Genomic DNA, 25,700 nt, shown 5'->3' with positions numbered 1-25,700 from the left:
TAAAAAAAATAAAATTCATCTAGAGGCTCATTTTATTTTTTAAAAAATTCTAGAAAAATCTCTTCAAATATAAGAATTACATGGGACACTTATTCCATGGAGTCAAACCACATTATTAACATGTAAGGTACCAGAACACAAAGATAGAGATACTTCGCTCTAGCCAAGAGAATTGAGACACAGATTGTGTGTATATGAGAATTCGACTTCCAAAAGATCACAGTTCAAATGAACTATGGCTTTCCAGTTGATCTGATACAATTTTCTGGGAAGGAAATCAGTAAGAAAACCTTTGATATCCTGTAATCTGCATATCCTTTGAGTGAGCAATTTGACTCCCACCTATAGAGTTAAAGGCTATGCATCTCGGTATTTTACAAAATTTGAAAACAACTGAGAAGCCCATTCAAAGAGAAGTTTAAAACTAAAAACTTAGGGCCCACCTCAAATATGGTATATGATACAGTCATAAAACAATACATTATTGTGTCAAAAGGTGTTTAAAAAGCAGTGTGGTGAGAAGGTTTCTATTACGGTAAGTGTTTGTGGTTTGTGTGTGTGTGTGTGTGCACGCGCGTGTGTGCTAGCCTGCCTCTATTTTAGTATGAGTGTATTTACATAAGAAAAATATATAATAAAAGACTAACAGGACTCACTCTGGATGGTGGGTGGGTTTTTGCGTGACTTCATTTTATTTTTCGTATGGCTTTTATGAAATGTGTATAATGATCGCCTATGACTCCTGTAACTAAATATTAATAAAGGCAGCTTTCGTAGAGAGGATTGAAAAGCCCTCTACCAAAACCTGGTAGAATAGTTCTGTCTCCTTTGCTAAACCCTATGATCGATGACATCAAGTGTTTTACTCATCTCGCCATGGAGTGCATTGGTCCGGAGGAAGAGCTCTCTCCGGGGGCAGAAGTGTCTCCGTGGTCAAGTGAAAAATCCGCATCCTGATTTAGCTTCCTTATTTGTCTCGCTTTCCTGAAACCTGAACTTAAAATTCAAAGCCCGGTTGTTCAGATGGTCTTATCTTGTTCAGCAAAGCCAGACGTCTATGGCATAGCCTTGACCTTTTTAGAGCCATTGTAGGTGCCACTCATTTGGACAATAGTTCAGTGTCTTTTACAATCAGAGCAGAAAGAATTGTGCTAATATAAAGCCCAAGTGGAGCCGGATTCCAGGAAGAGACAATAAAAGCATTTGATGCCCACAAACATCCACGAGTCACTAAAAGCTCAGTAGGTTACAGATTCCCCTTTGCTTCAAAAGCCAAGATCTTATAACTGAATTCTGCGCAGTGTGGACAATAGAAATGATTGGCAACATCGATTTCTGCATTTTTAAATACTCTTTAAAATGGCTTTTCTTGTAATTATTTTTAATCTTGAGATACATTCTTTCATATGGCTTCATTTTGTAAATAGCCTCAGGTCTTCTTGGAAGAAGCTTCAATTTGGAATCCCTTCCCAAGGGCAAGATGACCAGGAAACTGTGACCTTCAGAGACATGTATAGCCAGTCTGCCTTGTAGGAGGCTCTGTGCCTCAGGTTCAGACTCAGCCCCTAGGACTAGTGGGGGCCTGGGGTGGGGTCCTCCTAGCAGAGGCGTCCTGTGCAGCGGTTTCTCTCACTCTCTGGTTTCCCTCACTCATGAGTCTTGGAGGGAGCTTCCCTGAGTGCTCCCAGGCTCTAAGACTCAGACCCCATCCTTGGGGTCTGTGCGTGGTGGGGTAGAGGCCTCTGAGCCAAGGACAGTGTCTCCTGACACATGTGGAGGGTGGTGGTGGCTGCTGAGATCCGGGAGCTCACTCCATCACTCATCAACTGTGGACCTGTGACCATGGTCCTGCTCCTCAATCCCAGGGGCTCCAGGGGCTCGGATTCTCCAGCCAGGCCCCAGCCCTCCCTGCCCATCTGCCAAATCATTCAACCTGCTCTGGCTGGAGGGCGCCCTCTGACCCTGGGGCCCTGCCTCTGTGTCCCTGGGTGCAGAGCTTAACAGAGTGCCTGTCAGGGATCTGGCCAAATGCAGAGCTGAACCTCACTAGGAAGTGTGTCTGTCCTTTGGTGTCACATCTCCTTCAACCCAGAGTTTTCTCTTGCCTGCATCTCAATCCCCACAATATCGCAAACCAGTGCCTTGGACTTACTACTGGGCAGCAGAGACCGCTGTTCTAGCTTTCCTATATACAGGTTCAGTGGTTTCTAATGCTGCCTAGTACTGTATGCTGGTGGGGCACGAGGCTTCGTCCAGGGACTGGGTGACCTTGGGCAGGTCACCTTTTGTCTTTCTGTCTCAGGTGCTTCGTTAATAAAAGGGGTGGGAGGAAGAAGGAAGAAAGGAATCAGACACGATGCAGAGCACGGAGTGCTTCCTTAGAGTGGGACACACAGAGCGCCAAATCTATGGGATGCTAAGAAGTCTTATAAGAAAGAAATATTTCTGGGGTGCCTGGGTGGCTCAGTGGGTTAAAGCCTCTGCCTTCGGCTCAGGTCATGATCCAGGGTCCTGGGATCGAGCCCAACATCGGGCTCTCTGCTCAGCAGGGAGCCTGCTTCCCTTCCTCTCTCTCTGCCTGCCTCTCTGCCTACTTGTGATCTCTGTCAAATAAATAAAATCTTAAAAAAAATTTCTGTGATCAAATGACATTGAGAAACACTGGGTTAAACAAAGCAAAGCAAATTTCTTAGCAGGACTTTTCCATGTCTTTGATATGATTATGCATTGAAAATCTCTGAGGGAAGTAGTGCTATGCCCCCACCCAAGTTATTTAATTCTAAGCTTTTCATGGAGCCCCTGAGGGACTTGTGTGTCATATGATCCCTTTCAGGAAACTGACAATAGTGACTCTACCTTGTTCTCTTTTCGGGCACCACCTGGCATCAATGAATGAACGAACATTCAATGAATGAATGTGCATTTAAGCACACTAGGAACTCAAAACTTATTTTTAAGTTGAGTTTAACTGATTTCGCTGACATCCTTCCAAACATTTGATTCTGCTATTAAGGGTTTGGCATGGCCTCTCCTCGACTATATTCAATCCATAAACCTAAATTCTTTATGAAGCAGGATTTTGGAAGTGGGGACATAGTCTTAGTCAGGCAGGTGTCCCCATGCTAATGAGGTTACTGCAGAGGAAGTAAGTCAATCAATGCAGTGAAAAAAACCAGAAGGGTTTCTGGCATTGAGACATCCCACGAAGGAGAGTTCTGAGGTGAGCGTCTGCAGCTCTCTAGATCCAGAGATCAAGAGCAAATTCCTGGGGCCCGTGCCAAGTACGAGAAGGGACCTTCTCTCTTGGGCCACTGTGAGTCTTTGTGCATGTGTACTTCTAAATGTTCTCTGCTTCTCCATTTCTCGTGTGGCCTTCAGTGACGGGCCCATGACCTTTCAGCTCTAACCCCACAGTGCTCTGACAAATTACCAGAAAGGCCTTGACTGGTCCAGGCCATGCAACTCATTGGTGGTCAGCCAATGGAGCATTGTCTGAGCTTGGTTGGCCCTTGAGGGCTGGCAGATCCCAGAGATGGGGGGACATGAACAGGTACTTGCTGCATCAGTCCTTAAGGAAAAGGTTGGGAAGGACTCAGAAGACTTGGGTGTTCTATCATATTGCCTTCTCTGTCTGAAATTCCCAAGTCCCATTCCCCACCCTTGCCCTCCCCTTTTCATTGGTCACCTATGTGGTATTACAAGCCCTCCAGGAGATAGCTCATGAACCTGCAGGTCAGCTGAGCAGTTCTGGCCTGGGTCAAGCTGGCCTGACCTTGGCACGGCTCAGCACCTACAGTCAGCTGGGCTACTGGTCTAGGATGGCCTCTTTCAAGGTTTTGCCATCGGCTAGATGTCAGCGAAGGTGTTGGTGGCACTGAGCCAGGAGTGTCTCATCCATCAGCAGACTAGTCCAGATTTGCTTACACAGCAGACACAGCATGCTCAGCTGGCTTCACCTCATAGCAGTCTCTCCTCTGAATCCTCTTTTAACAAAACTCACTGCTCCTTCCACCCTGATGCCCAAGCTAACTTGCCTTCAGCTTGATGAACTTTCTTTCCTTCTGACCCTCTCACAAGTTTTGAATCTAGACACCCCTCCCTGGCTAGCCAGATTTCACAAGCAAAAATATAGGACAACCTGGTCAAGTAATTTGAATACTACATGCACAACAACAACAACAACAACAACAACAACAACAATAGCACATCTTTTTTTTTAGTGTAAGTATATCCCAAATATTGCCTGGGATATACTTACACTAAAAGGTTATTAAGGTTTGTTAAAATTCAAGTTTAGCTAGACATCCTGTATTTTATCTGGCAACTCTCCCCTCCCATAAATCCTGAGCCCAGCCTCAAGAGATAAGAGGGGGCATGGACCTGTTTCTAGGGTGCATTGAGGACCCTCTGTAACCAGTAGGGTATGGGGCCAGCCTTTGGTATTAGGGCAGTGGGTGGAGGATCAACATCTTTTTCTCTCACTGCCTCTTTCCACGTGACTAGTGAGTGATAAAATGGAGGCTGAGGGTAACCATTATTTGAGGGATCCCAATTAATTTGAGAAACATTGGGGCATCCCTTTCAAACATGGAGCTGATGGAAGGTATTGGCAGGAACGTATGACAGCGTCCATGTTACCCTGCTCATCTTACTCTGTTTGGGACTGAGGTGGACTCACTGGACTTCTCATCCCAGGCTACCCTGGTATTATTTAAACAGTTAGAAGCTTAAATGTTTTATAATATTTCAAACCGGTGGCCTACAAGCTGAATTTGGGACTTGGACTGGGAGCTTTGCCCAAGCGTGCAGATGTCATGGGTTAAAATGTCAGTCAAAGGACATGCTCTCATCTTTGGTTCTCTGCCCACCCAGGAGAAGGCTGGGCTATCACACCTACTTTTTAACATTTCTGTGTAGGTCTTGTAATGAGGAGGTCCAGGGTGGAGCCCTTCAAGCAGGCTTTGGCCATCCCTTCCTCTAACTTGGGGGGAGGGCTTTCTTTCTTACGTAGACAGCCAGAGCAAGATGGCTCCCCTGTCACACATTCAGCACGAGGCATTGGGGCAAACATTTGGCTGTTTTCCCCCACTGGAATGTAAGCTCTATGAGCTGGGCTTGCTGTTTGCTTAGTTCGCTGCCCCATTTCCACTGTCTAGACAACAGTGCCTGGCACATAGTAGGTGTTCAGTAAATCTGGGTTGAAGCAGTGAATGCACGTGTCCCAAGAGCAATGGCTGTCTACACTTTAATATAAGTTATTGTTCCATGTCCATCTCCTCTACAAGTCTACAAGTCTGTGAACCCCATGGCACGAGACCCAGGTTGTCAGGTTCCTACCTCTCTCAGAATCTTCCAGAATGCCTGACCCAATTAAAAAAAAGTGCTTGATTCTGGAACCTCTTCCTTTAATATCTCTGACGTGCGTGCCCCCAGGAAAATCCATCACTTACTTCTGCAGGAACCAGTTCCATGACTGGACTGTTGGCAGCTCTTCAAACATTTGAACATACTTATTACTCAATCTCTAGTCCAAAGCAACAGAAAAATATTGCATGTGCCAAGTTGCCCAGGGCATGGGGTGGGCTTTTGGGGGTTCCTTTCCTTCAAATAAGAAAAGTGGTGTCCATAGGACCAATAGGCAGGGCGGGTAGGATGGCGTTGCTGAAGGCCACAGGGTGCGGGCTGGGACAAGGGGTTGTGGGAGCGGGTGGTCTGACAGAGGAGGGATGTGGGATGGGCCAGGGCAGGGCATGGTGGCACCTTCCTAGCTGCCCCTCACCCTGGCCTCACCACACTGTCTTATCTATGCTCGGCTATCGGTTAATTTTCCCATCACACTTTGTCCACAGCCATATGTGTTTGTGGGCATACAGCTACTAACTCCAGTCTCCAGGGCAACGTCCACACTGCTTATCTGGCCTCCAAAGCCTTTGACCTCCAAATGCCTCTTGAGCATTACCTTCCACTGTTATCCTACATCAACTTTCTATTACTGCAAAACTGGGTCTCTCTCTTTCTCTCTCTCTCTCTTTCTTTTTTTTTTTTTTTTTATCAGAACATAATTTTCCTTTCTTTCCTCACTGCCCCCGCCCACAGAGGGTCTCCTCCACCCTCCCCCAAACTGCCTTACCCTCTTATCTTTTGTTTAAAACCTACCTGGTTTTGAGGATCCAACTCAGGTCTGACCTTCTTAGGGTGTGTATGAGTGTTTCTTCCAAAGGCACCTTTCAGGATGACTCCTTCCTAGACACATACCACCCACAGCCACTCTCTAGTCTTGGCACTGATGTCATTGTAGGGGTGTGGGGATGGGTATTTCCACAAACATGACACATACATGCAGCAAAGTTGGCATCCCACTGAGTTTCCCCATTAGATTTGGACAGATGCCTCCTTGAGACCAGAGGGGCACATTTGTGGTTCACAGACTCCAATAGCTAAAGATGCCCCATTGCAACCGAATACTGTCCCCAAATTCATCCCACTGACCAAGTTTGTGCCCACCTGGCCATGTGAACCCTCTCATGTTCTTTGATCTTGGGTTTACCCTTGGCCAGTTGACCTCCCGTGCTACATCAGTCCATTATCACACCCCCTTCTTAGAGCATGATTTGGAGCCCTGACCCTAGTCCCAGTCTCCCCTGAAGGTGACCTATTCTCAACCTTCCCTTGTAAACACTGCACCTCAATGTTCACACAACCCAAAGTCAAATTTATTAGGATATTTGCACATGTATTAGCTGGTCCTCACTGCAGCCTATGGTACAGGCTGGTGCTGGACTTTCTGATTGTTCAGGAGAGTGGGAGACAAGCTGCCACCTGGCCTCCCACTGTGGTCACCCTGCAGCAGGGTTGACGACTTTGCCCAGGAAAAGCAAGCTCTGCGTGGTCACCTCCCACAGGAGCACCAGGAAAGGCCGGTTGAAATGGGTCTGGGGGGCCGACGTTGCATTCAGAGCCTGGGGCTGGGAGAGGAGGCCGGAGGCAGCCCCTGCCCGGGTTCCCCACACATTCATGTCCATTGTCGCCTTGTGTGACACCTGGAGGAGGAGATGGGGACAGAGCCAGTGTCAGCTCAGGGTGCTCTCAGGGGACAGATCCCACATGTGTGGCCTAGGGAGCTGCAGGGAGTCACCCCCTCAGGTCCCAGGGCCCTGTCTTCCTAGGAGGCAATGCCAGCCTTCACTGCTTCAGCCTCTTCCCGGCATTTTCTCCCCGCCACCACTGCATCCTTGGGGATGGCCAGTGCTGTTTGCTCTCTGGCAAACCACAGATGAGGCTGAGCAGGGCATGCAGAAATCAGGTTGCAAACTCCCAACAGCAAGTTTTAGGAGCGTGCTGGAAACACCTGGGCACCTGGAACCTGCTCTGAGCCTCACCCGCCAGGCCCTGCTCTGAGCTGCACGCACGTCTTTAACCCTTGCTGGCCTCTTCTTTTAAGATGACCTGCTTAGCCTAAATCAGTGGTTTTTAACATGAGTTCAGGGAACAGGGTTGTCTCATATGCCAAACCCTCTACCAGCTTCTGTAAGGATTCCTTTTTTAATTTTAATTTTTAAATTTAAATTCAATTAATTAACATAAAGTGTATTATTAGTTCCAGCGGTAGAGTTCAGGGACTCATCAGTTGCGTACAACACTCAGGGCTCATTGCATCACGTGCCCTCCAAAATACCTGTTACCCAGTTACTCCAACCTCCTCAACCCCCCTCCAGAATTCTTTTTTTTAAAACTGTCACCTTCACATACCATTTTAGGAAGAAAGGATTCTGAAGCTTTTAAAAAGGGTTGAAACATTTTGGCCTGACAAGCCTTTTCGTTCCTAAAAAGTTCTATGAAGAGACACACCTAGCATTTAAGGTCATTGCTAAAAGAATTCTTTAAAAGGTGACGTTATTTCTTCTCCTTCTTGTTCACCCTGTCCACCACGGGCATACACACACACACACACACACACATGCATTCATGTGCACACACAGGACCCCATTCCTATTGCCTTGGTTCACGTTCCTAATCTCAGCTGGCCTTTCACAAGCAAAAGACAGAAAACCTTCCTTATGAAATTCTTAGCAAAGGGGAACTTGGGTGGTGCAGTTGTTTTTCCAACCAGCTCTTGGTTTTGGGTCAGGTCGTGATCTCAGGGTTATGAGACGGAGCCCCACAGAGCCTGATGGTGGGGTTCAATCCCAAATCTGCTTGGGATTCTCTCTCCCTCTCTCTCTGTGCTCTCTCTCTCTCTCAAATAAATAAATAACTACATTTTTAAAATGAAATTCCTGGCAAAGCCTCAAACAACAATTAATGACTCTATCCTAAAACAGAAAAGATAGGGCAGGGAAGGAAAATTACATTGTTATACCCAGCTATTAGCTCTCCTTTCCTAGTAGAGTCAGGGATTCCCAGCCATGCCCTGTAACTGGTAATGCCTCCTATAGGAGGAGACCAGAAACTGCCCCCCTCCCAAAATGATGGCCATCTTGACTATGGGATTTGCTTTAGCCAGGGACACGTGACTGGCCTTGGCATAACCCAGAGTGAAAAGAAATGTGAAAAGCCATCCTACAGTTTCTCTTACTTTTTACCCATTGCCTTGCGAGTGACATGTCCCAGATAGGGACTCCTCCTTTCACCTGCATCCTGGAGGGGAGAAGCAATGGGAAGTAGGTCTGTAGCCCCATGGTCATGACACACTTCTGACATATAACATAAATAAGAAGTAAGCCTGTTCGGGCTCTGAGATTTGGGGGGATGTTTGTCCCTGTAGCAAGGCTGACACATCTTGCCTTCATGCCCCACTACTCTATAACTATGACAAAGAAAGAGTTTCACTGCCTGCCCTGGAGGAAGTATAAGGAATGAAGACAAAGCTAATCCCCACTACAGAGATTTTGGGTCCATGGATGACCCCAAATATATGTCTACTTTATACAGCACTCAGTGTTCCTGCTCTGAAGAATCCAGAGGAGAGACAGAAAGGGAACTTCTTGTGAAAAGAAGCCTCATAGATTGCAATCAAGACCCAGAATGGGAAAAAGAAAGAGAAACTTGACTTTCAAATGCACACTTCAGAGGAGAAAAGACCCTCTCCTCCGTCCATGTTCACCACCTTACCCGAGAGATGGTTTGGTTGAGCTGTTCAGTGATTCCTGATAAGTCAGCTTCTAACTTGAAGATGTTGGTGAGACCGATGTGGGGAAGTATTTCTTCAAGGTTATATGTCCCAGAAATGGAAAACCTTGGCAGATGTAAATCCAGGAGGCTGCAGAGAGAACCAGCCAGAGAGCCCATGCTTTCAGGTTACATGGGCTGCTCCCACCCTGTCTGTGGGCAGTCTGAGCTTTGGGAAGAAGTGTTTCCCAGAAGGAGGGGGATCTGGTCCTACCACAACACTCCCCACTGTACCAGAACATTCCAGAAACCCGGACCCCCCTTCTCTTCACACCTTGCAGGCCTCTTGTGTCTGGATCTGAGAAGACTCCTGGCATGGCCATGTGTCTTCATCTCTGGCACGTTTATGGAGGACTTCTTCCATGCCAGACATCGGGCAACGGATTTTACAAGGCGTAACTGATCAGATCCAAAGAATAACCATGCAGGGGAAATACTGCCCATGTTTTCCTACCTCCATGTCTGATTCATCGGCAGGTTCTGCTGGCTCCCCTTCTCAACTGTATCCTAAATCCAGCTCCTGGCAATGCCCCCGGAAACTGTCCACTCTTACTGTCTGAGTTTTGGGCCATTGATCCGAAGAGAAATGGAGTGTGTGGCCCAGAGAGTGTGGGCCACTCTCTGTCCTGAGATTGCCCTTGCCGTTGGATCACTGCACTGCCTGCGGTGAAGTTTTATTTGACACTGAGAAAATCTGACCTTTTCTTCTTGGGATTGTTCTTCTTGATTATTGTTTCACAGTTGTCAGGGCAGGAGGCCCTGCAAGTCTGGCCAGGTAATAACCTGCTTGGAAACTTATGCCTCTGATGAATTCAGATTAGATAGCCTAAATCAGCTTAGAGATTCATTGCCAGCTAACTTCTGGGATAATGTGAGTGTCCAGATGTCTAATCAAAGGGATCAAGGGGAGGTCAGGTGTCAAACACTAAAGAGGAGGGAAAGGATATGGAGAACAAAAAACAAAGCTACCTTGGCCCACTTGGCAAATTTTGCACAGGCAGCCCTTGTGGGCAGGCCCAAGACATGGAGGGGTCTGAGCGGAGTCTAGCACAGGAGCCTGCTAGAGAACCCACACAGGAGGTGTTCAACCCATGTAAAGGAAAAATGAACAGTTAGTGGGGATAGTGATTCCCCTGGACAAGTGAACCTTCCTCACAGCTCAACAGAGGGAAGCCTGGCAGTCTGAAGTTTTCATGTTGGAAATCCCATTAACGTGCTGCTGTGATATTATAACTCTCTGGCACGAGACACAGTAACAGCGTGCCCTGTTAAATCATCTGAGATTTCGAAAAATAACTTGGGTTGGTTTTGTTTTTTGAAGGTGAAAGTGAGAGGCCAAAACAGACCTTCCTGGGTTTCCTGGGTGGTTCAGCCCAATAAGTGTCTGTCTGACTCTTGATCTTAGCTCAGATCTTGATCTCAGGGTCATGAGTTCAAGTCCTGCATTGGCTCCATGCTGAACATGAAGCCTACTTAAAAACAAAAACAAAAACAAAATAAAAACAAAAAACAAAAACAAAAAACAAAAAACAAAAAACTCCAGACCTTCCTGAGGGAAAAATCTAGAAGATTCTGTGGTAGTTCCTCCTCTGCTGGGGGAAGGGACAGGTTCCCCCCAAAGGACCTAGAGAATATGGAGCTGGAATCAGAAACTGATCATTGCCATGTAAGTTCATAGACAACAGGAATAGTCTCTTATCCTGATCTCTGTCCTTGACTTGTATCTTTTTTATTTGGTATTTGAATCTCTGCCCAAATACGAACACATTTTCCTATCCCTCAGTGTGGTTGGGGAGCTGAGGGAAGGCTTTTGTGGGTACTAGGGTTGATTGGTGTCTACCAACTGCTGGTGGGTTAAGATGAAAGTGGCCATCAAGAGCTTTGGTCTGTACACCCTCCCTCTGAACTGGGGGTGGGGGGAGGGGTCCTGTGACTACTCTGACCCAAAGCATATAGCAGAAGAGACACTTTGGAACCCAGATCTTAAGAGAGCAGGAACTTTCACTTCCTATCATTTGGAACACTCCTTCCTGGAGCCCTGAGCTGCCATATAACAACATCAATTATGCTGAACCAATGTGCAGGAGCCCAAGCTAGCCTCATGGAGATGCTATAGGGGGAGAGAGAGAGAGAGAGAGAGAGGGAGAGAGAGAGAGACCTGCTCAGCCCTTATCTGAGCAGCCAGCTAAATCAGGCACGAGACAGCCCATAGAAAAGCCTTCAATGCTCCAGCCCTAGCCAGTATCCAACCCCAGTGCAGGAAAGCCTCACATTAGAACCACAAGGCTGAGCCCAGTCCACCCACTGAACAGAGAGAGATAACAGATATTTTTTTCATGCCATTCCATTTTGGGGTGGCTTATTATGCAGCAAGAGGCAATTAGAACTCAAGGCCAAATGTTGTATCAGAGCTCTCCTGAAATAAGATAGATCCCATGAAAGGGTTTCCTAGAAAATGGAGTCTCAAAAAAAAGAAAAAAGAAAATGGAGTCTCATACCAGAAAAGGTTGAAACCATTGTAAGGAAAACCACAAACTGAAAGGTGAGATAAAAGGTGGTGGGGGTTGAGATCCCATAAAACTAGCACTTTGATTCTTACAATACTCTTCTTGGTATTTAATTTCATTAATAAATATTTTAATAAAAATAAGGGTATTTTTTTTCAAAGAGGACCTATCAAAAAGACTGCTAGCCATCAATAATTGAGCAATGTTAGCCAAACATTGGGCAGGGTGGGGGGTGCGCTCTGACTGCAAGTCAGAGATAAAGTAATTGACCTAGCTTTATCTCTCCTCCATACTTCAAGAAATGCCAAATTGAAGATTTACCTAACCAGGTCTCTAAGTCCTTCTTCATGACCAAGTTAATAAATGACCAAGAACCTCCTGATTAAATTGGATATGGACTATTTTGTCAACAAGGCTACACATTTTGGTGCTGTTTTATTTCTGCCTTCCTGGCCAACATCTTGGAGCTGAAACAGTCCCCACTCCTTAGCACTGTGGGGGCCAACTCAAGTTTACAGTTCTACAAACCTGCTTCCAACTTATCCAAATCCTTTACCTCTCACTCTTATTTATTAAGCATCATACAACCCCGGAGGTACACTAGCAAATTGTGCGATTGAATAAAACCTACACTTTTCGTTTAGATTCTTCCAACTGTAATACATGTAATAGTATCACCTTTTCTACATTTTGGTCAAACAATTTTTTACATAAAGTAAAAAAAGAGGGGCTCTTTTAAGAAATATATACTGTTGCGTGGGAGTCATAATTACTCTTAATAATTATCCTTAATCTGATTTTTTTTGTTATACTTCCCTACCTCCTGGTAGTAAATTATTCTGGAATAAGGGAGAAACAAGAGGAAAGAAGGTTGGCCAGAAAAACACTCAGAAAGGGATAAGAATTATTAACACCTGGTGAGCACTTATCATGACCAATCTCAAAGGTTTATATGTGAGAACTTGGTCAATCCTTTTACCAACCCAATGTAGCAGTGATTATGGCCTCATCTTACCCACATACTTAGTTAAAGGGCAAGATGATGAGCCAGACCTAGGGGTTAGGCTTTTACAGTTGGTGTTGATCAAGGCCTTGTCTGGATTCTTGAACCGAGTCTGCTGGAGTCCTTCTGCTCTGACACTTACCTGGGCAGAAGCCACTGATCCCATTTCCTCAGGGTCTCTGGCTGCAGAGCTGCCTCCACCTGCTCCATTTTCCCTGGGTCAGGTAGGATAAGCAGAGCCAGGGCGTTTCCGCTGTATTCTATCTGGAGGACAGTGCAAGCCATTTCTTGATCATAGAAGAACCTGTGCATTTCCTTTTGGTGCATCATGGGAATGCGGAGGGAGGTCCTCTCATCCACAAAGAAGCTCTCTTGCTTCTGGGTCTGGTAGCGATTGAAAGGATGCTTCCACTTGGCTTAGGACACAAAATCCATAAAACTATGAGAACACACTGTAGGAGAGCAACTCTGGGTAGACATACACTAAGCCACACTGGTTCCATGACTTCCTCTTCAATATACATAAATATGAGGTGGATACAGAATCAGGGGCCAGAAGTTAGGGCTGGCTCAGCCACTAGAGTGAGTCCCCAGAGTTAGGCTCTAATGGTCTATGATTTTGTTCCATTCTAGTTCAACTTTGCTTTCAAGAAGCTAAAACGTATTTCCATTTACTAACTATCTTCCATGTGCAAGGCATTATCTCTTTAGTTTTTCATGAACATTAATATTAAACAAGTATTATGACCTCCATGTCAACAATGAGAAACTTATTCCCTGTGAATTTATAGAAACATATCCAATCTGCAAAGCCATTAGATGGTAGAGCAGGGACTGGGGCTTGACTGGCTCCACAGGTCATGTTCTTTGCAAACATTGACTTGACCCCTCTCTGCCCTGCCTTGAAACAGCAACCCTCTACAGAGAAGGTCAAGAGCCACCCCCTCCCTTGAACTTTCCAGTATTCAAACTAAAAAACAAGAAAGAATTCAGTTAATAAAATGTTAAATATAATGCAAAAGCTCTTTATGACACAGAAACAGAGAATTTGTTGTTCACAGCCTTGTTCATGTGTGTAATAGTTTCTCTCTTTCTACTTAACAATCTCCATGCACAACAGCCTCCAGGCTTGACCTCCTGAAAGCACTGGTCTTGCTGATGAAAGCTGGCTCATCTTGTTCTTCTTGCCCACCTCCTCTCACTGACCATGCATTGCTGATTCTACCTCCCAAGTGGCACCTTCATCCACAGCCGCCATCTTACTTACTTTGAACTGCTTCAGGAACTTCCTGACTTTTCTCTGCTCTCCCACCCTTCATCCCCTCCAAACCATTTTCCAAATTGTAGCCAGACTGATTTTTTTTTTAAAACAAATGTAATCATGTCACTCTACTGCTTCCAATATCTTGGTCATCCTGGGGTCCTACAGATAAAGTACAGGATTCTCAACACAGTTCCTCCTTACTTTTTTATTGCAACTCTTGGCACTGTCCCCTAGGCATTATGCTATTGTGTTCTATGTTCTAGTCCAACTAAATTCATTTCAGTTCCTTGAAAATGCAAAGGTTTCTCTTTTCCTTAGATGTTGGCACATGCTGGTTTTTCGACCTGAACCCTCTTCTCCACACCTTTCCCGCAACCTCTTTGCCTGAGTAAATCCAGCTCATTCTTCATGTCTCAGCTTAGATGTCTCCTCTTCCAGGAAACCTTTTCTTACTCCCCAAATCTGGAGAGGTGTACCTTTTGAGAGCTCCATGGCACCCATATCTACTCAAGCAAGCATCACTTTCCCATTGAATTGCAATTGCCTTTTTACTTATTTGCCTATTTTCCTTTTACTGTGAACTACACAAGGGTAAGAAAATTATCTTATTCATAAATTTTTCTAAGATGCTAGCTAAGGCCCTGAACTGTAGTCAGTCTTGTTGTATGTTTTTGAACATTAATGAATGCCATTCCTAGACACCTTAAACACAAGACCTGCAGCAAACATTCAAAACATACTCGACCCCTCTTTTTCTTCAACAAGATGTCTAAGTGGTTTGGTGGTGTTGGTGGCCTTGTGGCAGAGATAGAGAAGCAGATCTTTGCAAAGACCCCGATGGGCAAGACCATCACCCTCGAGGTCAAGCCCAGTGATACCATTGAGAGTGTGAAAGCCAAAATCTAAGACAAGGAGGACATCTCGCCTCACCTGCACTAATTTTTGTTGGAGGATGGCCTCACTCTCACAGACTCCAATATCCAGGAAGAACCTGCCCTGTACTTGGTGCTTCGCCTGTGGGGTGGTATCATGGAGCCTCCCTTCTGTCAACTGGCCCAGAAATACAATCGTAGCTATGATCTGCCACAAGGGTTTTGCTCACCAGCACCTCCACACCATCAACTGACCCAAGAAGAATTATGTCCATACCAACAAAATATGCCCCCAAAAGAAAGTCAGATAAGGCCACTTCACTGGCTCTTCCTTTGTCCAAAGGGAAGCCTCCAGCCTGAGCACCAAGGCCCCAGAGCCGTAATATAAGTTTCCTATTCGTTGATTAGAAAAAAAAAAATTAAAAAATAAAATATATTGACCCTGTATCAGACTCTGGAGAATTAAAAATGATTAAGACTTAAGACCTTGACGTGAGGCAGGAATCTATCAAAATCCTAGAGGAGAACATAGGCAGTAACCTCTTTGACATCGGCCACAGCAACTTCTTTCAAGATATGTCTCCAAAGGCAAAGGAAACAAAAGTGAAAATGAACTTTTGGGACTTCACCAAGATCAAAAGCTTCTTCACAGCAAAGGAAACAGTCAACAAAACAAAGAGGCAGCCCATGTAATGGAAGAAGATATTCGCAAATGACACTACAGACAAAGGGCTGATATCCAAGATCTATAAAGAACTCCTCAAACGCAACACACACAAAACAGATAATCACATCAAAAAATGGGCAGAAGACATGAATAGACACTTCTCCAAAGAAGACATACAATGCCTAACAGACATGAAAAAATGTTCATCATCATTAGCCATCAGGGAGATTCAAATCAAAACCACATTGAGATACCCCCTTACACCAGTTAGAATGGCCAAAACTAACAAGAGAGTAAACAACATGTGTTGGAGAGGATGTGGAGAAAGGGGAACCCTCTTACACTGTTGGTGGGAATGCAAGTTGGTGCAGCCACTTTAGAAAACAGTGTGGAGATTCCTTAAGAAAAAAAAAAAATAGAGCTTCCCTAGTGCAATTGCACTACTGGGTATTTACCCCAAATATACAAATGTAGTGAAAAGAAGGGCCATCTGTACCCCAATGTTCATAGCAGCAATGGCCACAGTTGTGAAACTATGGAAAGAACGAAGATGCCCTTCAGTGGACAAATGAATAAGGAAGATATGATCCATATATACAATGGAGTATTATGCCTCCATCAGAAAGGATGAATCCCCAACTTTTGCATCAACATGGACAGGACTGGAGGAGATTATGCTGACTGAAATAAGTCAAGCAGAGAGAGTCAATTATCATACCATTTCACTTACTCATAGAGCATGAGGAATAACACAGAGGACATTGGGAGATGGAGAGGAGAAGTGAGTTGGGGAAAATCGGAGGGGAAGACAAACCATGAGAGACTGTGACTCTGAGAAACAAACTGAGGGTTTTGGAGGGGAGGAGGATGGGTATTGGGTGAGTCTAGTAGTGGGTATTATGGAGGGCATGTATTACATGGACCAGTGAGTGTGGTGCATAAACAATGAATTCTGGAACACTGAAAAGAAATAAAATAAAATGACAAAATAAGAATAAAAAAAAGGCTTAAGACCTTGAGACTTCTGATCAGTGTCAGAGACTTAGTTAAAGCAGAAAACCTGTTTTTTTTTTCTGCATAAACACACAGAGAAGCTGGACAAAATAATGGCTAAATAAACAAACAAACAAATAAATAATCTCTGAGATAAAAAATAAGAATCAAAGCTTCTGGGTACAAAGCTGGAGTGTGTAACTCTGATTTAGAACCAAAGTCATCTGGCTCTCAGGTTATCAGAATCAGATACAGCCCCAGGGGTGGTATTTAATGTCTTCTCAGGGGACATAAATAAAACTCAGGCCCACACTTAGAACTGATCTCTCTGCAGAGTCAAAAGCTAAGAAAAGCAGTCCCTTCCCCATCTGGGAAGCTTGGATTAAAAAACTCTGCCCAGCAGCCCAGGTTGAGTTAGGACAGGTCACTCCATTTCTAGGTAGAAGTGGAGGGGAAGAGCCACTTGCTCTGGGCTTTTTGTTTTTACTACTCATGCAGTGTAGGAACTCTCCAATCTAAGACTGGTCTATGTTCTCATTAATTCTTCAGTTCAGGGACTCCCCAACTTAGAAATTACATGAAACAGGCAAACATATCAAAAAATTGGAAGAAGATACTTCTTCCATCAAGACATACAAATGGCTATCAGACACATGAAAAAATGTTCATCATGATTAGCCATCAGGGAGATTCAAATTAAAACCACATTGAGATATCACCTTACACCAGTTAGAATGGCCAAAATTAACAAAACATGAAACAACATGTGTTGGAGAGGATGTGGAGAAAGGGGAACCCTCTTACACTGTTGGTGGGAATGCAAGTTGGTGCAGCCTCTTTGGAGAACAGTGTGGAGATTCCTCAAGAAATTAAAAATAGAGCTTCCCTATGACCCTGCAATTGCACTCCTGGGTATTTACCCTAAGGATACAGATGTCATGAAAAGAAGGGCCATCTGTACCCCAATGTTTATAGCAGCAATGGCCACAGTCGCCAAACTATGGAAAGAACCAAGATGCCCTTCAACGGATGAATGGATAAGGAAGATGTGGTCCATAGACACTACGGAGTATTATGCCTCCATCAGAAAGGACGAATACCCAACTTTTGTAGCAACATGGACGGGACTGGAAGAGATTATGCTGAGTGAAATAAGTCAAGCAGAGAGAGTCAATTATCATATGGTTTCACTTATTTGTGGAGCATAACAAATATCATGGAGGACAAGGGGTGTTAGATAGGAGAAGGGAGTTGGGGTAAATTGGAAGGGGAGGTGAATCACGAGAGACTATGGACTCTGAAAAACAATCTGAGGGGTTTGAAGTAGCGGGGGTGTGGGAGGTCGGGGTACCAGGTGGTGGGTATTGTAGAGGGCACGGATTGCATGGAGCACTGGGTGTGGTGAAAAAATAATAAATACTGTTTTTCTGAAAATAAAAAAATTGAAAAAAAATTTAAAAAAATTAACAAATAAATTTAAAAAAGGAAGGCATAGATTTAACAAGAGTGGGTCATTATGACAAAAATGATAGGTAGATTTGAGAAAAATAGGATGTCAAAGTGAAAATATAGTCAACGAAGTTGAAAATTCAGTGGATGGGTGAAACACTAGATACTAATTCTGTTGAGAGAATTAGTAAAAGGGAAGTGGAGCTGAAGAAATCAGCCAGATGTCAGCACAGAGAGACAAAGAGAAGTTTTCCAGGGAGCAAGAGATATAAAAGATGAACCTGGAGTGTCTTGTCGTTCCAGAAATAAGGAAGTGCTCTAAAAAGAAAAAAAAAAAAAAAGAGTCGGCAATGATGAGGCCATGTCAAGGGATGCAGGAACCAATGGAAGGATCTTCTCATGGTCAATGTTAGAAAATTTTAAGCCAAGGGTGCCTGGGTGGCTCAGTGGGTTAAGCCTCTACCTTCGGCTCAGGTCATGATCTCAGGGTCCTGGGATCGAGTCCTGCATTGGGCTCTCTGCTTGGCAGGGAGCCTGCTTCCTCCTCTCTCTCTCTCTTTCTCTGCCTACTTGTGATCTCTCTCTGTCAAATAAAAAAAAATAAAGTCTTTAAAAAAAAAAAGAAAGAAAATTTTAAGCCACAAAGCTAAGTAGCAGTAGATTACAACCTCAAATATAAAATAAATATCCTTGAGTCCATAATGATGTAAGTCAGTGATTGAATAAATAAATGCAAGCAAAAAGAAAAATCTCCCATACAGAAGAATTCCAAATACTTTAGGTAGATTCCCCCCTTCTCATGGATATGGAGCATAACACTCCAGTCTCTGAGTATGGGATATATGCAGTGACCTCCATCAATGGGGAAAAGGTAACTTTGCAACAGAGAAATCTGACAAGCATGACCTCAGCCAGATGGTCAAAGTCAACATCAACGGTGATAAGTCATGCTGATAATACGCATCCTTGGCTTAATGTGATAAAAATGGCACTCCCTCTCCATGGCCCTCCTCCCCACGTGCCCTCACTCCAGTCTTCCTCATGAGGAAAAAACAGGCAAACAATCCCAACTGAGAGACATGCTACAGAGTGTCTGGCTGGTACTCTTCAAAATCAGCAAGGTCATTGAGAGCAAGGAAAGTCTGAGAAACTGTCAGAGTGCAGAGGGGTGTACTCTGACATGATGACTAAATGTAATGTGGATCCTGGAACAGACAAAAACACCAGGTGAAAACGAAGGACATCGGAACAGACCTGTGTTTAAAAAGTGGAAGAATTCATTTTCCTAGGATCATCACAGAGATACGTGCTACTAAATCAAGAAATAACATGAGTAGAAAAAAGGAGCCCCACAAGTATGACATGCTCAACGCCACAGCCAAAATAAGCTCACAAGCTATGTATATGAATTAAGATACGGGGAGCCTGGGGGGCTCAACTGGTTAATGGTCCAACTCTGGTTTCAGCTCAGGTCATGGTGCCAAGGTTGTCCCAAGGTCCCAAGGACAGAGCCCCGTGTCAGGCTTCACACTTAGCAGAAAGTCTGCTTGAGATTCTCTCCCTCCCCCTCTGCCCCTCTCCTTCCCACTCCCAACTCTCTCTTTCTAAAATAAATAAATAAATCTAATAAAAAGATGTGGTGAGAACAGTAACACCTTAGTGCGAGATCATTTGTACAGATGATACCATTCTCATAAAATTTAGAACACATGCAGTGCATTAAACAGGGTCATGGATACTTAATGTGTTCATGGTGGGAACACATGGAGGAGAGGGTTGCGTGTCATCCCTAGGATACTGGTTGCCTCTGGGGAGGGACGGAAGGAGGCAAATGGGACCAGGGAAAGGTTAAAAAGGAACTAAAATCCCTGCAATAGGGTAGTCCTGAAAAAAATAAAAATCTGAAGCAAATTTTAAAATGTTAGTATTTCTCCCTCCTTGGTGGGGATTTCGTATTATCCTCTGTATATTTTTCTGTGTTCAAGATAGATAATATAAAAAGTAAAATTTTTCTTTAAAAAGGGGTTATTCCTAAAAGTGTATCATGGAATGTTGAACAAAAGAAGATCAGGATAAAAAAGAACAGAAGAATCATGGCAAGAGAAAACAAGTACTGATAAATTAGGACGTAGTCTGATAGGAAGGTTGTGTCAGTACATAGGGAGGAACAGCTGCAAGCCTTGCGGACAGGTGGCTTCCAGGGGCATGACTGCAGGTGGTGGAGGTGACAGTGCTGCTGCCCGAGCCAGCCCTCACCTTTGAAGAAGATGTAATTCAGGAGAATCATGAGCGTGTCTTGCGTGAACTCCTGGAGGCTGTCTGCCACCTGCCCGTACGTCTGCTTTCTCACGTACTCATTGATCTGCCTCCTGGTCGTGGCCGAGTCCGTGAAGTTGGCAGAAAACGCAAATGCTCCGTACAGCTCCCTGATCGTGTCCAAAAAGGGCTGCCGAGGTTTGCGTTGCTTGTCCAGGAACAAGGAGTTGCCTACTTTCAGCTCCAGTTTGGGGCTGGGCAGGTCAAGGGTGTGGATGAGGCTTTGGAAACCCCGGTGGATGTCAGCTTCTGGGATCTCTGTGAGGTTGAAGCCGAGGCCCTCCAGGATCTGAGCTGGGGTGTCAGCCTGGGCCCCAAGAGAGAGCAGGGCCAGGGAGGTAGAGATGCTCACGGGGGAAAAGAAGATGTTTCCCGAGGTTTCCGCGGCCAGCTGCTTGTACAAACGCAAGGCAAAGTTGGTGATGGTGGGTGTGATCTTGTGGTAGGCGGGGGTCCCTGGCACGGAGGGCTGGTCACCGGGGGCCTGAGGCACCCCTAGACTCTTGTCTCCATGGGCAGGAAAGGGCTGACAGTAGACAGAGACAATAGCCAGCAGCCACAGCCAGGCTGGACCCATCCTCTGAAAAGAAGATGTTGAACAAGTCATTCTGCTTCATAAATAACTTTGGTGCTCCCGATTGCTCGCACGGTGAACCTCACATCCAAACTGTACCCCACACAGCTACCATGAGGGTCCCTGCAGGGGATGAGGCTACAAGCTGAGCAGCAGCCTTCAATCTGCTTGATGTAGTCATCGTCTGTCTACAAGATTTTGTTGAGAAAAGCACTCTGGGCTCTAAAAACAAAATTCCACTGTTTATTCTCCCTCTCTTCCTCTCACTTCTCCTTCCTTCCTTCCTTCCTTCCTTCCTTCCTTCCTTCCTTCCTTCCTTCCTTTTTCTTTTCTTTCTTCTTTCTAGGCATTCTTGGAATCACTCATGAACTTTCAGGGACTGGGAGTGGCCACAGAGCCGAGGCTCAGGGCACCGTGACAGAGAGTGAGGCTGGGCCTTGCTAGAACCCAGGTGTGGCCCTTCCCATCACTCTCACCAGGGGGAGGGGAGAGGAGGGTGTGTGCAGCTCCCGGGTCAGATCCTCCAAGAAAGGGGAGTGCCCTCTCCTCTTCTGGTTTTTCATTAGCTGAAGTGTTGAGGTGCTGGGGAGACACAGGGGCGCCTGGAGCCCGGGAGGATAGGTCAGCTCTGTCCCCATCAAACTTGGCATCTCGAGCTCCCCTTGTCACATGCAGCGGTGGAAAACTATATCTTAATTGACTCAGAGTTTCAGGGAAGAGGTCTGGTATGGGTTGAATTGCATAACCCCAAATTCGAATGTGGAAGCTCAAACCCCCGTATCTCAGAGTGTTTGTCTAGAAATGGGGCTGTTGAGGTGTACTTGCTTAAGACGAGGTCGTTAGATGGGCCCTAATCTAATAGGACCGGTGTCCTTCTAAGGGGGCATTTGGGCCCAGACATGCACACAGGAAGAACGTGCTGGGAAGACAAAGGCAGAGATCGGGGTGATGCTTCCAGAACCAAGGATGCCAGAGATCGCCAGCAAACCCAGCAGCTCAGGGAGAGCTCTGCGGCAGGTTCTCCTGCCCAGTCTCAGAAGGAATGAGCCCCACCCCCGGCACCTAGATCTCTGACTTCCGAACTCCATGGTGACACGACGATCTATTTCTGTCATTGAAACTATCCAGGTTGTAGCGCTTTGTTGGGGGCAGCGTTAGGAAATGAACCCCATCTCTCCAGCACTTTAGGTCACAGAGCGGGCCCGAGAAGCCTTCTAGCTCTAGGGAGTGAGAGCGGTGCGGGAGTGGGAGAACCCTTCCTCAGGGCAGGGAAGGCAGCTCTAGCTCTAGGAGGTACTGCCGTGTAGACGCAGCTTATCTCTGCTCACTCTGGCCCGAGTCTGGCGCCCCTGTCCCTTTCAGGATCTCCACACACAGCCCTCGCACGCCGTCACAGAGCACGTGCTGTCACATGGCCGCGGGGACTCCCCCACACCTTGCTATCCCCAGTAAGGACAGCGCCGTCCCCTCGCTCCCGTCAGAACTGACCCTTCCACAGCTGACCACCCTCTCGTTGCTGTTCGCCGCTCTTGATAACGTTTCTGTCTTAATGGGCGCCTTTTGCCCAAACCAATGACCTCTGGCTCTGTTATAGATGCCACGGCGGTGTGGGAGAGATCATATTTGTAGACGGTTTATAGCACCCTGGGCCCTAAAAACCCCACAGGCCAGTTGCCGGGAGGGACGAATACAGCCTGCTTATCAGTTATGTGGAAATAAGTTTGCTGAGCAAAGTACTGCGGGCCATTTCCCAAGGCTAGGTCCTTCCTCCCTCTCCCAGAGCTCTGCTGGGCTCCCCTAACGACGGGTTCCATCCACGTTGGGAAGCGGACCGATTTAAAAATCTGTCTCCTCCTGGGGAAAATCAGAAATACAGCTGTAGTAAAACCAGTTCTGGTTTATTCTTTTTCTCCCACTGAACTCACCATGTTTACCCTTCTGAAACCCCAGTGATTCCCAGACTTGCAGAAGGCTTGTTTCCCAAAGAGGATGGAAAGTCACAGGGCTTGGGTTTGAATTAGACGTCGCGGTATCTCCCTGTGGGATCTGCACAAAGGAACCTCTCTGACCCGCAGTGTCCCCATTTACAAAAAGAAAAGGATAATGAGAAACTTCTGAGGGCCGGAGCACTTAAGGATTACAAGGCGTATGGTGTGGAACGCCTCTGATCAGTAGAAGGCAGGCGATGTGAATTTCCACCCCTGTCTACAGTTGTCTGGTGTAATTACACCCAATGTCTGTCTTTATTTCTTTTCTAGAAAGATCCGAGAGGAAAACTAAGGACTCCATCAGTTAATGGTAATATTCCCATACATTGTTTATTTTGTGCAAGGATATTAGATCCACCATCTCACAGGCTCTCAGCCGAATGTGTTCTCAAATACAGGGGGATGGTATTTGGGATCCGCTTAGAGTCTGGGGCAGGGGGTGTTCCTGAAATTTGATGGGAGAGAGAAAGCTCTCGAAATAACAGAGCGGTGACATGCAATGCAGAACAGTCTTGTGCAAATCCAGTGCTTTTGTCGAGAGATCGCTGATTCATGTCATTCAGTTGAATCCCTATGAGAACCTGAAGACACAGGGATTTGTACCCTTGCTGTGCCTACGGGGAAACTGGACTCAGGATCAAGATCAACACCTGTTAAGTGGCAGGAGCGTGATTCAGACTCTACACAAGGGCTCCTGAAGTGCGAGCTTTTGCTACAACCCGTCTCAGGTAAATTTGTTACTGCAATGTTGTCATTTGCTTTGGGTTGTATTATTCCGTTTTTGTTTGTTTGTTTGTCTAACCACCAGGAGCCCTGGGAGTTCCTCTCTCAACATTTTTGTTGGCAAAGTTTTCCATAAAAGGTTATTTAAAACCTGAAGTTCCCACTTAGAGCCTTAGAAGCAGGGTATACCAGCCCTTGTCCTTTCGGGGACTCAGTTCTCCCATCCTTGCTGCCAAAGCCAGAGAGAGAGAGGGAGGGGGAAAGAGAGAGAGAAAGAGAGAGACAGGGAGGGAGAGAGAAAGAGAAAGAGAAAGGAGACAGAGAAGGAGATACAGAAAGACAGAAAGAGGGAGAGAAGGGAGAGAGAGAGAGAGGAGAGAGGCAAGCACCCCCACCCTCACCTCCATTTCAGGCATAAGCATGCTACTCACAGAAAGCTCCCTGGGCTGGGGACCCCAGGTCTTCAGCACTGCGTGGCCTCCTACCTACAGGAAATGCTGTTAGACGATCAGGGCGGCCCGGTCAATATTTGCCAGGTCAGTTCCTGGAACTGGACAAAGGCCATGTGCAGCCATCAGAAAGGGACCTTTTTTATTTGGAAGGATCTGCCCTGCTTGCCCATCCAACAAGCCGAGGGGATGGTGATTCTGGACCCCACTCCACTGGAGGGTACTGCAAGTCCCAGTGACAACGGCAGACGTCGCGATGTGGTTGCTGCGGACCCGTCACTGATCTGATCTGGGCAGTGATCTAGGCAGTGTTCTTTCCACATCACCCTAGCGAAAAGACCGGGAGATGCTGACCCAACCTTGTCGTGATCACCATTTCACAACACACGTGAACCAAGCTGCCTTGCTGCTCACCCTGGTTGCATACAGTGATGTGTGTCCATTGTTTCTCAGCAAAACTGGACGGAGAAAGAATGTGAGCGAGGCACAGTCAGTCGGGATGCTGAGGCTCTGGGAGGTTAAGTTACCTGCTCGAGAAGTGGGTGGCAAGGCTCCAGTGTTTTACGGATTCTCTACCATTCCCATATTTTTATGATATTTTAAATAAATATCACCTAGGTACAGAAAAAGAAAAAGACTGAAGGAAATTAGAACATAGAGCAAAGCTTTCTTGCCTGCTGTTTTGAATCCCCATAAAAAGGACCATTTTCTCTTGTTCACCATGAATCAGCCAAGATCTAGAACAAAACCTGGAACAAATTGAATTATTTCTTGTGAGTGAAATTTTGGTGAAAAGTCACCTTGGGGTAACTTTTATTTTCTTCTTTGTAGATTTTGTATTCTTCTCATTTCTCACAAACAACGCGTACCTTACTTATATGAGAAAACAATTCAACATTGTTAGAAGGTGGAATTATTTCATCATATGCATAAAGCCAAATAAAACATGTCCAGGTTGGCACAGTGGCTCCAATCAGGAGGCACTTCTCAGACATGAAGGCCCCCCAAGGAGGCTGAGTCTGCTTCTCCAGTTGCCCTTGGCCTGTCCGGTATGTGAGGCAGGAGCTTCTCCACCAGCCCCAGGTGGAGAGCTCCAGGTGGGACTCAATCAATGTGGGCTGGAAAGGTGAAGGCCAAGGACATTTGGACCAGGCACTGATGGGGCCTGCTACTCCCACCAACATTTGAGACCTTACCCCTGGATCTAAAACGTGTTGAGAACCTTCTGCGTGTTTTGTAAGGACACATTTGCGCTACAAATAAACAAGACCATTGAAGTAGATGGTCAGAGTTTTTGTTTTTGTTTTTGTTTTCCCTCATCTAATAGGAACCCAGTTCTCTCTAGCTTGCACATAAATCACTTGGCTCTTTTTAGTCACTTATCACATGCTAGGGGAAGAAGAATCAACTCTAGGATCTCCCATTTTGGATTCTATGCTAGACCCTGGCACAAGACGCTCCCCTGAAAGAAGAGCAATAAGGTAGATTGTTCTAGAAAATGTGGAGGAAGTGGTGTCCACAGCATAATCAGATGGTGGAAGGCCTGGAGATCCCCACCTGTGTGGGTTTCAGGTCTTAGCAGATCCATGGCAAAAACAGAGAGGGTGTACTGAGGGCCTCATGTCCCATGGAGTAGATGGCATCCAACAGAGGACAGCGAGAGCGTAGTGTCCCTTGTGCTGAAGGGTGCTCATGGGTACTATTCAGTCCTAATATCCCATATGCCG

General features: G+C 45.8%; 2 protein-coding genes and 1 long non-coding RNA gene across 3 annotated transcripts in view; 1 reads left to right on the top strand and 2 right to left on the bottom strand.

The window, feature by feature from the left end:
- The window catches only part of SYNE3 (spectrin repeat containing nuclear envelope family member 3), a 978,380-nt gene that overhangs the window by 92,328 nt on the left and 860,352 nt on the right, over positions 1-25,700 (bottom strand). The window lies entirely within an intron of this gene.
- LOC309867480 (serpin A11-like) lies at positions 6,692-24,229 on the bottom strand. The gene is made up of 5 exons (XM_082736338.1): positions 23,956-24,229; positions 20,180-20,819; positions 12,821-13,094; positions 9,112-9,259; positions 6,692-7,040 (listed from the first exon to the last, which is right to left on the bottom strand). Exons 2-5 carry the CDS (start codon positions 20,814-20,816, stop codon positions 6,837-6,839), a joined length of 1,263 nt encoding a protein of 420 aa, XP_082592464.1. The 5' UTR covers positions 20,817-20,819; positions 23,956-24,229; the 3' UTR covers positions 6,692-6,836.
- LOC309867481 overlaps positions 22,723-25,700 on the top strand; it is a 17,084-nt gene continuing 14,106 nt past the window's right edge. Inside the window, exon 1 of the long non-coding RNA XR_014313194.1 lies at positions 22,723-23,529. This is a non-coding gene — a long non-coding RNA (uncharacterized lncRNA). The remainder of the gene's footprint in view (positions 23,530-25,700) is intronic.

The sequence above is a fragment of the Mustela nivalis genome (assembly GCF_964662115.1).
Source record: "Mustela nivalis genome assembly, chromosome: 6".
Taxonomy (NCBI): domain Eukaryota; kingdom Metazoa; phylum Chordata; class Mammalia; order Carnivora; family Mustelidae; genus Mustela; species Mustela nivalis.
The sequence above is the reverse complement of the archived record's forward strand: the minus strand, read 5'-3'. Positions and strand labels throughout refer to the sequence as shown.